The sequence below is a fragment of the Ceratotherium simum genome, chromosome 5 (genome assembly GCF_057802395.1).
Source record: "Ceratotherium simum simum isolate JZ-2026a chromosome 5, ASM5780239v1, whole genome shotgun sequence".
Taxonomy (NCBI): domain Eukaryota; kingdom Metazoa; phylum Chordata; class Mammalia; order Perissodactyla; family Rhinocerotidae; genus Ceratotherium; species Ceratotherium simum.
The window spans coordinates 23,295,766-23,314,611 of NC_141904.1; the positions used below are offsets into that span (position 1 = coordinate 23,295,766).

The 18,846-nt window shown below is 41.0% G+C and overlaps 1 protein-coding gene across 1 annotated transcript in view; it reads left to right on the forward strand.

The window, feature by feature from the left end:
• PLCL2 (phospholipase C like 2) overlaps positions 1-18,846 on the forward strand; it is a 175,921-nt gene that overhangs the window by 116,755 nt on the left and 40,320 nt on the right. The window contains exon 4 of the mRNA XM_014789821.2: positions 17,675-17,750. Within this exon, the coding sequence (XP_014645307.2) occupies positions 17,675-17,750 (76 nt within the window). The remainder of the gene's footprint in view (positions 1-17,674; positions 17,751-18,846) is intronic.

Here is an 18,846-nt window from a genome sequence, read left to right on the forward strand (position 1 = left end):
CGAGGTGATGAAGCTCTGTGATCTATGGGTTGTTTCTTGATATGTTAACATAATTTAGAAAATAGTTTCTCCTTGACAAATCCTGACTTTCAAGCCTTTTGTTTTAGTGGGAACCCAAAAAAAAAAAAAATTAATTTGACCTTTAAAACTGAGAAGTGTCTTTGTTTTTATAAGATAGCTGCTTTTCACCCAGGCTCTGAAACTTGCTGTTTGAATAGGTGGAAAGCCCCCAGGGCAAAATGATTTATAAACCATGGCAACGTATGTGGGGAAAAAAAATAGCTTTATACTATCCCTGTTACATCACCTTTACCGCTGTAGCCGCCCAGACTGCAGCATTCCCTCCCCACTGCAGTTCATCACTGGACTGCTGTAAAGACAGACTTCCTGAAATACCGCCTAGGGAAAGACCTGTGTGTTGGAGAGAGGAGCAAGAAGGTAGTTAGAAGTATGATGTGACAACTTTAAGAACTAGACCAGCTAAAGGGATTATATGATAATCATCAAGAGAAATAGAGCCAAATTGTTCCCTGTGACCTTGGCTATTATTGCTAAGTGAATAATACTCTTCCTAGAGCATCTTGGAACTGTGGCATCCCTTTGGTGTGCTTGGATTGATGAAGAATTTACACTAAGCCTAATAATTGCTAAGAGAGAAAAAAGGGGGGGGATAACTTCAAGGACATGTACCTCATCCATATGTTCCTCTAGTAATTGAAGTTTTCCAGAGTCAAAATTTTTGATTTGCTGTTGAAATGTGCATGATCAAACACTATCAATACTATACAGCCCTTTAAAAAAAAAAAAAAGTTTTTACAGCATCCAGAAGCAGTTTGACATCTTAAAGTTTGTAATTATTTTTGTAGTGTCTGCAAAATGGTATCATCTCTAAGTCTCGTTTTGTGGATATGATTGTCCTCTTTTGTAGAAATCCTTTTCAAACAGAAAAGCAGTGATCAAAGAAACAAAGAACCTAATTGACTTGCAGTGTATGATAATTTGTGTGTCTTTATGCAGCTTGTGAGTTGCAAATCCTTTCAGATTCACAAACATGAGGAGTGGCTGACCTAGAACATGCACTTCATAGCTCACTAATGCATTCAGCCTGCTTCTCCCCTTGTGTTGGGAGCCCCCTGGCTGGGTCTTCCCTTGGACCCAGAGGAGAGCTGTGTCTCTGCTTGACCCTCCAACCTGTGCTGTTGGCACAGAGGGGCCATGCCCAGGGTGTGCTGCCTACTCTGAAGGAGAAATGAACGTGTTCATCTTCATCGTTGTAAGCTTGCAAAGACCTGGGATAGAAACCTCGCAGCTCCCCAAGTAGGGGCTTCGCTTTGAAACACCAGCACTCTTTGGGCCACACCCCACTGGAGGACCCAGGAAATGCACGCACGCTGTTTAACTTAGTTTTCCTGTCGGTGGCAATTTCTGGCCAAGTGGGAGTTGGGGATGTGAAGCCTCTGGTGCTTCTTCCTTTCACCTGGGAAGGTGGCTGCCTTTGCCATCTGAGCCTGCCATTTGCCCTGGTGTCTGGCTCTACATGGGGTTCAGAATGTTCTCCAGCCAGTGAAATGGAGCTTTTTTTGGCCTGAGTGATCATTTTAACAGTGCTGGCTTCAAAGTGCTGGCTGCAATTAACCAGTGAGAATCACCCATGCGGATTTCTTTTCAGAAGTATTTGTTTCTCAAAGATTCATCCAAAGGATGAATCGTTTAATATTTCATTGTGCCCCATTGTTGTTTATATTCAGATTAGAGTTTAGAAAGCATGTAAGTTACAGTGATATAATGTTATTGTTTAGAATCTTGATGTTCTGGATGTATTCCCTGACTTTGTAAATGCAGGACCCATCTATCGTGGATTAACTTGATGTATTGCTGCCCATTCTTGTGTAGTTTAGAACGGCATGTGCTTTTCCATTTAGAAATTCCGCAGTGTTGCACGTCCAATTTGGAGTTGAGTTGAAAAGATTGAAATTACATCAAACACTTGTATAAAATTATTAGTGGTGATACCCAGATCTGTTTGTAAATGCAATGATGAGCTCCTCTGTTTTTGTGGACATAACACTCTTTGGAAGGACAATCACATTCTAGAAGGCAACTCTAAGAAATGGGATAATTTGGATGGAATCAACCCCATAAAAATAAAGTTATAGAAATAGCAAGCTCATATAAAAAATCACATATTTCAGAAATGTTTTGGAGAAAATGTAATTGTACACACTTACTTGAGGCACCCTCTGGCATTTTTTTCTTGGGCAGTAGGATATACTCGTTTCTGACCTTTTTTCCTGTCTGTTATGTCTCTAGTCATGAACTGGAAAAAAAAATTTTGAAGGTGTTTTTCCACAGCCGTTTGAATAATGAGGTAGTGATTTTTCTCCACAGCTAGATATAGTCTTATAAATAACACTTACCAACTCCCGTTTTTCATTCTGTTCTCTTTTATTCCCACAGATTGCTGTGAAATAATTAATGCCACTCACCCCACTAAAATAACCACCTTTAATACCAGAAATCTGATTTTACTACCACATGAATTTATCAGGAATAAAAATAGCACTTAATAATGGTATTAAAGTCTTTTCTAACTTAATTAAGGCGTTTTAAATTCTGAACCATAAGAAAATTACTCTCACAGTAAACTCAGTGGGTGGACAATATGATGTGTTAAGAGTTAAGTTTAAACCTCTACAAGCTTAATTACCAGTTAACTTAAAAATAACATGTTAGGTAGTTTAAAATATTTATTTCCCTATTACATTTAGTATTAGCCAAATCTTTAGGGCTAAATGTTATAGATCTTTATATGGAGATTTTATATAGGAGATCCTTTATCTACTTATAGAAAACTTTAATTCAAGTGTTTTATTTGAGATCAGTGTTGATCATTCTACTTTTCTTTATGATTATTACACTGCTACACAGGAGAGTGATCAAATGCAGTTATACCGTCATTTATGTCATTTATGGCACAAAATAATTTTAGCTTTTGAATCACTTATCTGGTGCCAAAAGCACAAAAAAAAAAAGCCTATTTTTGTGAATAGAAGTGGCTATTTGAATATTTAGCTAAATGTAATTGGGATGGTACTTAGACTTTTTAGTTGATTTTCCTAAAACTGAGCCCTATCTTTGTTGTGTCTGTGAAAATCCTCGATTAATGTTAGGATTCTTCATAACCAAATTTTTCCTTTGCCTACGTATATCATAACATATGTTTATCCTTTTAAAATACTAACTGCACCTGATTTTTCATGTTCTTTTCTAAATGTGCATGTAGCATATCAAACTATATTCTCTTGAATACTTTCAATCCAGTATTACCAAACGGTGCCTCATGTGACATGTTAGACAGGAGCTGAGAAACAGTGGCCTGTGGGCCAATCTGGCACCACCTGTTTCTGTATGGTCTGCAAGCTAAGAATGGTGTTTACATGTTATATAATTGAAAAAAATAATAATAATGATAATATTTTATGACATGTGAAAATCATAGGAGACTCACATCTCAGCGTCCATAAACAAAGCTTTGTTAGAGCACAGCCACATCCATTACGTATTCTCTGTGCCTGCTTTCCCGCTAAGGTGGCAGAACTGAGTAGTTGCAACAGAAATGAAGCCTAAAAGCCTCCACTACGTACAGTCTGCTCCTTTACAGAGAAGTTTGTCAACACTCAGAAAGATTAGGAGAAAAAGTCCTTAGGGGGTTCCGATGCACTGATTTCCAAATTCACATTTTCCAGCTTAAATTATGATCTTTAAGGTTCTTCTTTCTTTTTTTAACTAATGTCCTCAGTGCATTTTGAATTTTGATCCATAAGAACATCATTCTACGTGTTAACCCAGTAGGAGGAGAGCGCTGTAATCACCTGAGTCCTCCTGTCCTGAAAAAAGCAGTGGGCCCCTGAGGCAGGAATACCAGTTGTTAGCATTTTGTTAATTGTTAGCATCTTGTTAGCATTTGACGGTCAGGAACCTAAAGACAAGAGAGGCGGAAACTAGAAGAGGGAAGGCAATGAAAGTTCAAGTTTGCTCTGATTTCTCTGTGCTCATGAGGCAGGCATGCTATGTCAGTAGAAAATGGTGACAATCAACCAGAGTTTTGTGTTATAATCCAATAAACTGTATAACTAACTTAACTCCACACATATTCAGTGAGATCATGATTGGGCTGCTTGGTAATGAGGCATTAAAAATGAGCCAAAGAATTGAGTTAAAGTCTTGCTCCTTTCCTCAGTCAACTCAAGCATTTCGTTAGGGAGGGTGAAGGGCTGGGTGGAGAAAGGGGAATTGGGTGGAGTTAGTAGGCAGGCTCTGTATCTTCTCTGAAAACCCCCAGTTTCCTTTCACCCTCCCCTAGCAGGGAGGAAGGCTTTCTCTCAAATCATAAAATCGAGGCTGTGCTAACCACATTCTATTTAAAGCTGTCTCAGAAGGGAAGGGATTATAAAGGGTACTGGAGGCAGAGGCCAGACCTTTGAAACTCTCCCCTCCCGGGGCGTGTGGGAAAGCTGCTCCCAAGCCCCTCTGTGGATTCCCACACCCTGCTACTCTTTACGCTGTTCATTTCCTTCTTACACTCACTGCAACTTGTAATTATGCTTTCATTGGTTTGATTCCTCTTTTTAAGGTATGTCTTTCCCCCTCCCCCAAATCTGAGCTCCAGGATGGTAGGAAGAGTGTATGTCCTGTTCACCACTATGTTCTTACAGCAGAGCCTGCCACAGAGTGCCTACATTTCCCCGAACTTGACTGATTTATATCATCACAAGTAGCCTTCCCGGGAAGGGTTAGGTTTGGGGGCTAGCGAGGGGGTAGAGGGTGGAACAGCTGCTCTCCAGTCTTAGTACTAGACGGTAGCACCCACATCCTAAGGCAGTGAGTGGGGCCTTTGCTGATCTGGGGAGAGGAGGACGCCTGAGGTACTTGGACAGCTCCAGATGCTTGTGGGAAGGGTGGGGCCAAAGGCAGGAGAGGTTGGGACTAGAACAGGCAGGAGGAAGGAAGGCATGAGGCTCCCAGCTCCCCAGATCATTTACCCTTGTTCAGACCTTCAGAGTCTCCCCTACCCTTTGCCAAAGGATTCTTTGCTCTGTCTGAAAGTCCCTACTTAAAGATTCATAGACCCTAAGAAGAAAATACAGCAGAGTTGAGGAGTGGAGGGGAAAGGAGGAAGAAGTAAGGGCTCCTAGTTGTTCACCTGGCCAGGCAGGAGAGCAGCTTGATTTACTGAAGATGTCCTGAGATGGAAACATCACTCATATATGCATAGCTTTTTATGATTTTCCAAAGCATTCTCATAGGTCGATTGTCACGTGAGCTAGTAGGTGGGCATGGGCCCCTGGTGGACTGACCAGACAGCCACCTTCTCTCAGTTGTCACACCTGCCTCATCTCCAACACTCACTGGCCCTAGTAAGTGAGCTGTACCACACTCCTGTGCTCCTGGGGGAAGAAACCTTGATCCCCATGCACACAGTATCTGCCAGCTCTGACCCCACCTTGGGAAATCCTTGTCATCATTCCTATCTCACCTGCCGTCGTGAGCTGACTCCCAGGGCTACAAGGCGCCCAACAGAAGATATGTCCTGATGTATTTTGCCAAGGGCTCATCTCAATAAGTGCAGTTGTGAATTCACACAGACCATCTGGGCAGGTGTGCATGGAGGGTAAATACATGTGCACAGAATTGTTCTCATACAAAGACACTGTGACTAGAAATTGGGGGATGAGGGAGGAACCTGCCTGTACCCTAGGAAGTGGATGAGTGGGTGTTTTTTAGGAGGCAGTGCTAGCAAAGAATATGAGCCCTGAGGATGAGATAGTCCCTGCTCTGGTGCTTCCTCTGTGACCGTGGGCAAGACCATTTATTTGTCTGTAAAATGGGCATAATATCATCACCTCAAAGGGTATGAGTTTACATGTAAATAGCCCAGAATACAATAAATTCTCAATAAATGGTAATCATTATTAGTTTTTATTATTAGAAACACGCAGCTCTTGAAGCTTTAAGACCTTTATGTGTGTATGTTTTAATCTCCCTCCAAACTTCAGAGCAGCAGCGTGGTTACTACATTTCATGAAGGCAGAGTTAAAATTACAAAGTGAAAGGAGAAGGTGAGGTTTCCCAGCACCTTGCTAGGTGAGTTGTCTCTCTACTCTGAAAGGGGAAGGTGAAGGGACACGTGAGTTCTGTGGTCAACACTAGGAAGAAGGCCTGGGTTTGTACAGTACATCCTGGAGTGACTGGTCGAATGCATTCTTGTCTTCCTTCTAGCTCTGCCATTCCTGGAATATTGTGGACGCTTCACTGTGCTCAAAAATATTGCTTTTCATTACAGAGAAGTCTCCAATTGCTTTTCTCTCTTAACTAACACCTATACTCAGTTATCACAGACCTGAGAGAAACTAATGCTACTTTACAGTAAGACTGTGATTGAATTACCTTCTGTTAATTAGGAGTTTCTAAATCACCTTGATCCCCTTGGAGAAAAGGCTTGCTATAAGTAGGCAGTAATAAAAGTGGTACTATGTTTAATTCAAATTGTATCTTTTGAAATTTAATTAATTTAGTAATAATAGTTTTGAACCAGCATGTCAGAACTCTAAATGGTCCTTGGTGACTTGAAAGAGTTAATGTAGCATCCGCAAGTTCCTAATCTGTTCTGTGGAAGTAGCGTGCTCATTGAATAATTGGTTTAATGAGCTCAAGTTCCCATTTCCTCCTGCAGGGATGATTCAGGCCAGGTTTTAAGCCATTCTCATCAGCTCCTTGGAGACACTCCCTTCCACCCAAGATGTACCCTCTGAGCTCACTATCTTTAAAAGCTCTAAGACCGGGGGAGTCACCGGGATGCCTTGGCCCTTCTTTCCCTCTTTCCAGGCATTTACTGGAAGCAGAAGTGAGTGGCTGCCTGTAGACTACATCCACGCTGGACTGCACCTGGCTGCCCACAGGCCCAGTAGAAACTTCCTTTCCAAGTTGCTAAGACCCTCACTTACTCATACCCCTTCCTACTCTCCTGACCATAGAGGATGCTTGAGCACGAGGGGCACTTAAATTTCGTGCCATCTGAGATGGTATGAGGGTGTCGTGTAAGCACGTTGTTATTATAGTTTGGGAAAGCAGAGAAGAGTTTTACAATGTTGAGAGGCTGACAGGACCAAAGGCCCCGGAGAGGATGGGGTGTGTGTGTGTGTGTCCTTGAGTGTACGATTCATCTTATGCTATAAAGTAGCCTGTTTGGTGTGAGAATGTTGCATAAGTCTTCCCACTGTGATCACCTACAAAACGATGTGTAGCACACCACGTTCTTCCCTAACAAGACTTCCGAGCATATAAGCTTGATCATAAAATGGAGAAATAAGAGGGTTATTATAGTTTAAGTGCATGTGAACATACTGTCTACATGCTGTCCACACAGAAAAGCACAGCGTGATACGCTGTTAGAGGAACTGGAGGGAATTAGTACACAGTTTTTCTGGATACTTTTATAATTGCAATGGAGTTCCTTTTTTAGGGTAGTTTAGGTTCTTTTTCTTGCTCAATTTTCAACAATTTTGTTTCCTCTGAATATGGTATCGTACAGGACCAGAAATAGTACAAGATCAAAACCAAAATTCTTTTCAACTTTTTGAAATTCTGTGTACTTTTTGAAACTAAAACTATTCAGAAGTTTTAAAACTTTGCCACCAATTTGTAGTAGGATAAACATTTAAAATCTGCACATTGACTTCATGACTAATCTGTTGGTGTCTTGGAACCTCTGATTTTTCCAGAGCCCTTAGCTATATTCCCTGAGCTCTTTTGCACAATGGAGCTTCTCCAGCCCCTGGTCTATTTAAATATGTTTGGGAACATATGGAGACTTCTAGTAATGCTAAATCCCAGTTAATCTAGAAATATGAGTGAATTCCTTTCAAATAAAAGTTTGGTTGTGGCTTTATAGTTTATTCAGTTGTCTGCATAAAATAAAATACTCTTATCCGATTTAAAATATGATTTGTGATAAGATAAATCACTCTGGTGCATTCACTGTTTTAATTGCTCTAAGCTCTGCCTCTGTGATTTTGTCATTTTTTTTTCTTTTATTCCTCTACATGTGCTTTTTTCCTCCCAATTTCGTCTTCATGGTGTTTTCTCTCATCTTTGCTCCTTTCTCCTCTCCTCCAGCCTGACAAATGTGTATTACTAAGGACTTCTAGTGGCTAACACTGGAAGTGCCTCTCAGAAATGCCCATGAGGGTAAACATTTGGTCCATCCTGTGTGCACTAGGTGTCAGAGCACCTGGTAGAAAGTAAGGAGAAATGGACCTTCCCTGTCCACGGGGCCCTGGCGTGTACGTACAAAGAGAGCAGGAATTGATGGCCGCCACCTTTGGAGGCAAGCTACTGCCCAGAACAGGGGCAGTTCCCTGCTCCTCAGGCACCTGAGCCGCCCAGCTTAGAAGGGTTGTTGCTATGACAACATGGCGGGGCCTGGCTTTGACTGGAGTGTGGGGACAGGAAGAAACCTCTCAACAGAACCTAGGGTGGTAAATTGATTGTTTTGACTACATGATAGTATTTATTTTCATGAATTTTGTACTGAATCCAAATGGTTATTTAGGTGAGGACAGGAGAAACCTTTATTACCCTGTGTATAATTAGCATAATGCCTGTATCTTATATTTACATGGTGATTCCCTTCAGAAAGTGCAGTTTAATTAAAACTTGAAGTTTAATCTATGAAATGCTGGCCTTTCTAAGTGTGCAAATATGATGATATGTTAATTTAGAGTGAGAGGTGATAGATGGAGGCATTGATTATGGTAGAGGAGGCCTTTTGTCATGTGAAAATTCAGCCAGGTCTCTACAGATGAGATGGGATATTACTTTACAGGATTTGATCTGAAATCCGGTGCATAAGAGATTCAGATTGTACCCGTGTTTAGATAAAAGTCGTGTAACCGGAGATCCACAGTCATTCCTTAGGTAGGTACCATCCGAGCTCTGAAGTGAACTTTATGAAAAGTTAGAGCATATTGAAAAGCTAGAGAATTCTTGGCTTCCTGCATCTGGGCCCTGGGTCACTCATAACTCATAATTCGCTCCAGATTTATATAGTACTTGGCGTCTATTCTCTGGCAAGAAGTGATTATTAAAATAGTTGAGTACAGTGTCAGGCTTATATGATGCCAAAACCATACTTAAGTTGAATATGATAGAAACTGAGCGTTTAACTATACTTCGCAATAAAATTGCATTGGAGACTTTGAAAAAAACTTTCAGAAAGATTTTGATACACTCTCGCTTTTATAGTCAGTTCTGCTATAACACTTGTTTTGAAAATGCAAATTTATTTGTGTGATTGATATGTTAGGGAATCGTTTTAACCTAACGCACATTTTGTGTTTTCTTGTGCACAGTTTTGACCACAAGAAACACTAGTGAACACAGAAGACTGCAACTGGGTGACCTGAATGCGCACAATACACCCCTCAAACATCTACCAGCCCCTCAGCTCACTGAGCGTGTTAGGAGCGATACCCATCCACACCTCATGGTACAACTTTCCATCAGATTTCAGATCCCTCTCCTTCCACCCCTTCACAGTAACTCACAAGCTGCAACCCTTCCGACACCCACTTCCACAAGCAAACTGCAGGTCCTTTTCAAGGTCCAGTGCCACATTCGTTGTAGCATTTTTGCATTCCTGAACTGTTTAACGTATGCAGAACTGTGCTATCGCTTTTGTTCGGTTCCTGTCTTTTTTAATGTGTCACTGCAAAATTTTTGAATGTTGTGCCCCTAGCCTTATTTTTCCCACAAACCTTGCAGTTTTCATTGCACAATTTTGTGTAGTGCAGTGATTTTTAGGAACACATATGTCACATTGTAGCAGAACTGTCAGTACTGCAATTGTATTCTCCATGATGACCAAATGACCGAATCCAGAGCTCCTCATACCGTGGACCCACCCTCCTTCCCAAAACCCTCCTCACACATATGTGAATGTTTAATATCCTTGTACTGTTCCTTCCCCTGGACCACTCCTTCTGTGTCTCTTACACTAGTTCTCTCTGGTGATTAATTTAAGTGATTCTGGAGCATCACTGTGATGTTTTAATCTCATTTATCTTTAAAATTCCTCCCCTGGAGATGCAGACATTCTTTCGTCTCAGCTACTACCTCTGTGCAGAAAATTCCCAATTCTCAATGCCAGAACCAAGCTTCCATACAGGTTCTGGTTGCTGCTGCAGATTTTCACATGACTGCCCTGTTGTTACCACTAATTCAGCTCAACTAAGGTGGGACTCCACATCCTGAATAAGTGCACATATTGAGGTCGCTTTGTAAACTGTGACATGCTTTACAACTGCAGGATGTGTTCCAGTTTTATCTATCCAGTTCACCCTCTGTGTCTTTGGCTTTTTCTTCTGTGCCCACAGCAAATCGGTCCGAGTCCTGCTTTGTCCCTCCCTACATAATCTCTCAGTCCCATCCTATCTTTCCCAACCCCTCTGCGGCCGCCGAGGTCTCTCGTATAGCAGTGGCTCCCTGCCTTCTTCCTGTCCCAGTTTTCACGCCCGGCACCCCCCATTTCTTCCTTCATGCTTTGTCCATAGTTCTGAAATTCCACTTTGATCACAGCGCATCTCTGCTTAAAATCCTGATCTTAAAATCTGGCCCCTCTCTCCTTCTCTAACCGTGTTTCCCTGCTTTCCTCTAAGGTGAATGCCCGTGCCTAGAGAGCTTAACGATATTTCACGTTGCTTTCTATCCTGCCCCCTCCCCATCATGCCTGCAGTGGGGTCCTGTATGCAGTAGCACCCAAATATGCTCCTCTCTATGTTTGTTAATGATCCGGTAAAGCTTTTTATCTGGCAGAGCTTCAGGTTCTTTCTATAATTTTTCTATTATATAGGTTTTTCTATTATTTGCATAGTGAAAAATGTGGAAGTGGAAGGAAAGTTTGCTGAGGAAACAAGGATGAGTTACTCTGGAAACGGTTTGTTACTCAGAAAATGTTTTCATAGTGACTTTGCTGGGAGGGATGATGACCACAGCGATTAATGACATGGCGAACCGCGGCCCCTGGATGGTAACCAGCTCCCTGCCCTCCCCAACACAGCAGAGTGTGGCCACAGCCCTCACCTGCGGGAGATGGAGAGGGGGGCTAGGTTTCATTGTAGCATGCACCTGGGCAAAGACCCCCACAGCAATATAACTGTGGCACCCCAGTGCAAATGTGTGACTTTTATATTATTTTTAAGCGTTAAAAGCTATGTTGCATTTTCCAACAATAACCTTGTAAATGGTTTCTCTTCCACTCATTCAACTTTGTGACATTTTGCTGTACTTGGAAGCTTTAGGGAAAGAAAATGTTACCTCTGAATTTTAGTTTAGAAGTCCTGGATCTTCTAAAGTGTTCCTGCTTTGATTCTAAAATTCTTCACCCACATAGTAGTAATAATTATTGTAAAATGTTAAAAAGAAAGGCAGTGTTGTTAACTCAGACGGATGTTACTTTCAAGAGCACAGAAAAAAGCACCAAAGCTTACAGATTCCTGAGGGAATTTCGTTCTTATTTTCTGTCCCATTCTCAGCATTGATGAACCAGCTCTCTTCGTATGTCCATGTAGCACAAGGGTGACAGTCCTCCAGTGACACTGACCTTTAGAGGCTGCCATGCAGATAATTCTGATTAGAGGGAGAAGACTGTTTTGGATTGCGTTAATTCATCTTCTCGAGACCTCCATCCTTGATTCACGGTTGCCATTTTCTTATTCATCCCTGGAGTCCTGAGAGGCAAGTCCTGCTTTGGTCTAATCCTCCCAGGGTCTTTCCTGAGCCTAGTGGTACCTGAAGCCACACCTGCCACCTGCTCATTCACTGTCCATCAAGGCCTACCATGGATCTTCAAGACTGCCTTGGAACTCTGGGGTGTTCAGTGGTAGGAGCCAGGTGTATCACTTTTACAAGTCCATTGGGAATTTTGAGAATGATGCTCAACTATTTGTGTTTGGGAAGTTATGTGTCACATAGTCACAGAATCTGTGTAAATGAACAAGCCTTTTGGGGGCAGGCCGCATGGGTAGTGGTTAAGTTCGGTGCATTCCACTTCCGCAGCCCAGGTTCGCGGGTTGGGATCCTGGGCGCTGACCCACACCACTCGTCAGCCATGCTGTGGCAGTGACCCACATACAGAGTAGTGAAAGATTGGCATGGATATTAACTCAGGGCTAATCTTCCTTAGCAAAAAAAAAATAGAGAACAACAACAAACCTTTTTTGCTATCTGGCCATTTTCTTATTTTATAACAACTTGAGCACCTCTCAGACTTTGTAACTTCATTAGAAACAGCCACAACGAAGCAGCAGCAGCAGCAGTGTGTTAAGATGGGGACGGCAAAGGACGGAGTTAAGAGGGGGGCCTTTCCTATCTGAAACTGAGGGCCAAAGCAAGATAAAGGGAAAAAATCTAGAACTCAGAAGATGTTATTACTGTTATCACTAAACTTCTTTCACCCAAGGACTTAAAATTATTGGCAAGTTACTTTTGTAATTATCACAATCTGTGTTCCTAGGATGAAAGGAGATTCGGTGTATTGTTTGAAATCAGACATAAGATCCTTACATAAAACCATAGACTTGCTTATTCTGAAAACAGAATTTTCTGACTTGATATGCAAATTTCAAAACAGAAAATAAAGAAGCAGGCTATAGAAATCTAGTAATATAAAATATATTAATATAGTAATAGTCCTTCATAACCATACCTATAAACAGAGAAGTTTGCCTTATACTTACATGGGGAGTTACTTGTTAACAGAGCATTCTTATGAAGGGCATTTCTGGTTTCTTTCCAGCTTAATAAAATATGAATTTTAATTTTTATTTTGCCTTTAGTTGAAACTTCCTGCTTTACATCTGCTTGAGTCCTGTATTAAAACCTTGTATTAGAATTGATCAAATTTGTGAAAGAGTTTTTCAGGCTATGTTAAATCCATAGATTTTCCTAATGCATTAGTTCTAGAAATTTAGGAGGTACTGGTAACTGGACACTAATGTGAAATCCATTAGCAACAACTGTATAAAAGCATCTTGTACTTGATAAACAATTTGCGTGTCCACGTGGTGAGTTACCACATGAGTTGCGTGTCCACGTGGTAAGGGCTGGCAGCAGGATGTCTGATTGCTGTGCCAAGACTTACACCTATGCATTTAGAGGGGATCGATGAAATTAATGCATTTGCATTAATGCAAATAATGCTCATAGAGCCAACCGCTCTACTGGGCCTCGTGCTATATTGACATATTAATGTAATAGATACAGAGAAAATAAGGCAGTTTTTCCCTTTGACTCATTTCTTGATGTTGCTCCCCACATATCTGCTTTTGTCTAGTCTGAGATGCTTATTCTAGTAGTTTCACATTAAATAGAAATGATTTCTCTTTTATAATGATGAATTGTTAAGTGGAGCCAAGTAAATTGTTCATTGTTGTCATTTTTAAAAAATATTTTCCCAAAGCACTTTATAGAAAGTGATATATTGAAAATATATCAATGTTAATAGTTGAGGTGATATTACCATACTGTGTGTAGTGCCTATCAGGAGTTACTAAGTCCCTCTCCTCTCGTACGTTTTTCTGGTTGGAATGCCCTTTCTTCTTCTTTGCCTAGGCAACTGCTGCTCATGTGTCAAGACCCATCATGGATTGTGGAACAGCAGAGGCTTTGAGGTCAAACGCAACACCAGTTCTGCTGTTTATTAGTTACAGCCCCTCCTTTGCCCATCATACCAGACGACCTTAGGAAAGTTGCTTAACTCTCAGGTCTTCGGTGTTCACATCTGGAGAACTAACACCATAAATACGCACCTCACATGGATTTTGTGAGCATTAAATGAAACAGAAAGCACCAAGTACATACCTGATGCAGAGGAGGCCTTGAATTACTTTCATTTTGATTCATTCAACCAACACTTGTACTATTTATACTTACAGCTCGTTATCAAGCAGCAGACCCAGACATTGGTCCCCATGAGATCTAATGGCATCCCCTTATTGTCCCTGCTGTATCCTCAGTGCCAAGTGCTCTCTGTTCAATCACAGTGTCAGCTGAATGACAGCAAGACATCAGCCCGCTGGGTAGGCAGACGGAAGGCGCATTGCCTGGTCCTGCCTCTCAGCCTGCTGGACCCTTAACCTAGTGTGCTCCCAGGAGCTCACAGTCCCGGGAGCTTCCTTAGGAACACTGAGAGGGGCTCCTCTCTCTCACTCACGGAGAACTTAGGCAAATACTGCAAGAGTTGAGGATTAATGAACTCATGCTCTGGACAAGAACTACAAACTGTTTACCACACATTAGTTTAATTATAAATATGCACCCTAACTATAAATATGTACCCTAAAACTATGAAAAGATATAAACTGGCAACTTCTCCTCCCAAAGGAAGTGGTGAAAACATTTAATACCAGGCGTGGCAAAGTGAATATCTCTGCTAAGGTCTGGATGTGTTTTCTCCCTGCCTCCTCTCAGTTCTGCTGATTCTTTACTGTGTGCCTGCCTTCTCCTAGGCTGGTTCCCTCCCAACTCCCCTCTAACATGCTCTGCAAATACCTACTGCTGTTTACTTCCAAACCTGCTGGGAATGGCCTCTCACTCTGTTTGCTTTCTCCACCCTGGTCTGTTAGCCTCCTTCATGTTTTATGTACTGCTCATAAGTGACGGGGGGTGCATGTTCACTCCCATTGTCGGGAGAAGAACTGTTATATTGAAGTCCAAGCCAGAAATGGAGCATCAACATGGACGCCGTGACACCACCAGTACCCCACCCCATTAAATATCCCACCAACCTGGCTTAGGAGTATTTAACTTTGTCACACCCATAGCACGTGGGCTACAATGACAATGCTACATTTTATCGTGGTTACTGTTTGCTCGTAGTCCTGGGTCAGCAACTATTCTTTATTCATTCTCAGCACTTAGCTCAGGGTTCCACACTTAGGGGGCCTCAGTAGATGACTGTCCCCAAGAATAAAGGATTGATCCTTTGAGCATTACAGAGCGCAGGAAGCAGGGGAGTGTCCCTCTCCAAACCCTTGAAATGGATGTGCATTTCTGAAGCCTTGTAGGTATTTTACAGCTGAAAGGTGCATAACTATTTAACCTTTGTTGATACTTTTTTTTTTTCTTGAGGAAGATTAGCCCTGAGCTAACATTTGATGCCAGTCCTCCTCTTTTTTGCTGAGGAAGATTGGCCCTGGGCTAACATCTGTGCCCATCTTCCTCTACTTTATATGGGATACCACCATAGCATGGTTTGACAAGCGGTGCATCGGCGCACCGGGGATCCAAACTTTTGAATCCCTGGCCACTGCTGTGGAGTGCGCGTACTTAACCGCTATGCCACTGGGCCAGCCCCCCTTTGTTGACGCTTTTAAACTGGAAGATGCTTCTAAGAATAATAATGCACTTTGTTGTTTCTCTGACCTTCATCACACCAGGCTTTTCAAGTAAAACTAAAATTAGTAATGGGTGTTTGAAACATTGCCAGTGAACATATGAAAGGAAGGCATACTCCTTCAGCTTATTTTGGGCTACCAGAAAGTGCTCTGCCAGGCCCCCTAGATAAATGGGGAGTCAGCTGTGACATCGGCCATTTGCAAGTGTTTTCGTTGTGCCAGTCGCACACATCCTTTCATTTAAGCCTCACAGTGTTATGACGGTAGTGTCTTTTATTAAACTCATTTTACAGGTAGGACGTTATGACTCCGTGACGTTTGATATCTTGTCCTAGATGACAAAGCTAATGAACAGCAGCACCAGGATTTGAACCCAAAGAAGTCTGTGCTGTTTCTGCCCCACACCACCCCCAGTGTGAATCTGTTTTGACCACCTTCCCCCGCAGGTTGTCTGTATGTGTGAGCCTGTGCTTTATGTTGCTGTTTTGTTCTCCTACATTCCTTCTGGTAGTGCCCCTGTACTGCCCATTTGCTTCATGACCAGGTTCATTTCATTGCTTGTGTGGTTTTTGTTTTTGCTTTTTTCCTGTCTGAATGATGGAGGCACTGCTGGCCAGGTCTTTGATACTAAGCTGTGACAACCACCATCCTTGCTTGAAGAAGTCCTTGCTTCTTCATATCTCTCATTTGGCTCGACATCAAAGCTGAAAAAGGTTACTGATGATGGTATGAACCTTTTTAGTATGCAGATTATGTAATGGTACAAATGACTTCATATCAGTATAATCGAGTTCTTAACTATTCATTTTTATCACTGCCTGTTCAATATGTCAAGCTGTAAAATAGAGTATTTTAATTTACAGGAATGACTCAGATGTTGAAGAAAGAATGTGAAAATACTGAATTCCAATGTGCAAGCTCTGCCACTAGGCTGTGGACTTCTTGAAGACAGGGGCTATATCCTGCAGGTCACTGTGTCCCCAGTTCCTACCCAGGGGCTGCCTATAGTAGACCTTCCATGAATCACGAATGAAGGCATAAATGAACACCTGCTTTGGCCTTCGAACCTTTTGATGTTTACTATACTTTTCTTAGAACAGTGGAAGTTGATAAATGCTGTGTGACTCACTTTAAGAATCTGGTGTAATTTTTAAGAGGCGTGTTGATTAGGCTTTAGTTTAAATAAGTGTAACTAATCAAAATATGGTGTTCTTTGAGTTATACAAAAAATTCAACCTACGTATATTTAGTTTCTATAAAATAATTACCGTGGCAGTTAGTGATAAATACTATAAAGAAAAACAAGGCAGAATTTAAAGGAAGGGAGAATGATGGATTGGTGTTTGTTATTTAAAATAGAATGGTCATGTAAAATAGATGAGTAATATTATAATGCAAAATATTTGGACGTTTAAATACAGAAAGTTAGAATCTACATTTAAAGCAAGCATCATAATTATACCGATGTGAGTCATGAGAACTGAATCTGGTCATCCTATTTTCATAGTGATTCTAAAGCCAAAAATGTTACTTCAGATAGATCTTTTCTTAACATTTTGGTGAGTAAAATAATTGATCAGCTGTGCCCTGATCGTTTTTCTTATTCAAGGTTGGCTCTTAAAACAAGCACATGTAATTTGAAACAAGAACTCAAAATAGAAAGTTTTAAAATCATTGATAGGAACATTAAAAATACTAGTTTGAGTGATATCATTAGTGATGCATCAACTAAATGCTGTTTTTTGGTCCTCGTTGTAAGTTTTAAACCAATTTTCAGATGAAGGCATTTTGAAAATGGATAAGGTATGTAGGTGTTGAAGCCTTCTATAAGATGAAGTTGGAGATTTTGTTAAAATGAATGACTGAAATGTCATAATGTGTTTATAACTTAAAACACAGATCAGGTGTGTACACGTATTTATTTGAAGCTTTGCGCATTGAAGTGAACTCAGTTCGGTACTGACTCAAGGTTTAAGCTCAGTGTTGCACAAGCCTAACTGCCCTGGAAACATCATACTCGCAGTCTTGTTTAAACCATCACAGGAGATGTGTGACTTTATCATTTTTCACATACATTTTGAACTTGAGTAGTAGGAAGTCAGATAAAGAGTGTGTTTTGCCTCATCACCTCAGCCTGTTCTCAGGGGAAGAGCCCCATGCACGTTTGCAGACCAGTGTCCAGCTGTCAGGTGTCATCTCGTGTCTGGATGTTCCCTTTGCAGATGATCCAGTCCCTCAAGGCGTTGATTGAAAATGCAGATGCTGTGTATGAAAAGATTGTACATTGTCAGAAGGCAGGTAAGTACAAGTTTGTTTCTTTTCTGTAAAATAAAATGAGTAGCATCATATATTTTGCCTCTAACTATTTCATCTTTTTGATACTATATCAAGAAAATAAGATATGAAAATTATTTTTCCATGGCTAAAGAAAATACCAATTCACTGGGTCTCAAGCCTGGATGACAAACTCAGCTGGGAGGGAGCTTTTAAGATATACTGACATTGGTCTAGAGTGTGGCTTAAGAATTCATAGCTGTTAAAAGCTCCCAGGTGTTTCTAATGAGCAGCAAGATGAGAACCTCTGCTCTCATCTCTTTCCTCAGATTTTCCTGTGCTGCCAAACCCCCCAGTCACCCTGACTTTCTGGCACACACTAGGAAAGGTGAGGCTTGAGCTGAGAAAGAATGAGTTCTTAGAAAGGAAAATGGGCAACAATTACAACCTCTTAACACTTCTTAATGCACCAGCATTTTCAAATGCTGATGAATTTATACTAGATGCTGATAATTTATACTAGATTATAAAATTCTACTTAGACACACAAGCATGTAATTAATTTTAGCTGTGATAAAACCAAAAAATCAAGTGTTTCTGTATTGTAATTAGAATAGACAAAATTGAGTTCTTTCAATTTTTAAATTTTGTTTGAGTGTCAATTTGGAAGATTCTAATATGGAGATTATTTGTAATTCTGTCCTTAATTTCTAATGTTTTTAGTTGCTTTTCTTTAAGATCAAGAGACTATATAACTATTATGCAGCCTGGGGAAAAAAATCATCTCTTATTTCAGAAATAAACTTGTTTAAAATAGATTAAAGACAAGGATGCATGTGACACTTTTCATTTTTGGTATTTATGGAAGGAATATGCACATTAGTGACTGATCAACAGACAAAAATCCTCATCTTGTTAGCAAAATATTGGCAAAGTGATCTTTCTACATCTAGTCCTTTTTGGGCTAATATTCCCTACAACCACAACTAAAACAAGTTACTTCAAACGCCATTTTTCTCATGTCACTCCCCTACACATAATCATCCAGTAGCTTACTAAAGTCTGTTGTATCAACTCTAACCTTCTAACTTCCCATGCAAGGTCATCTAACCAACTGGCC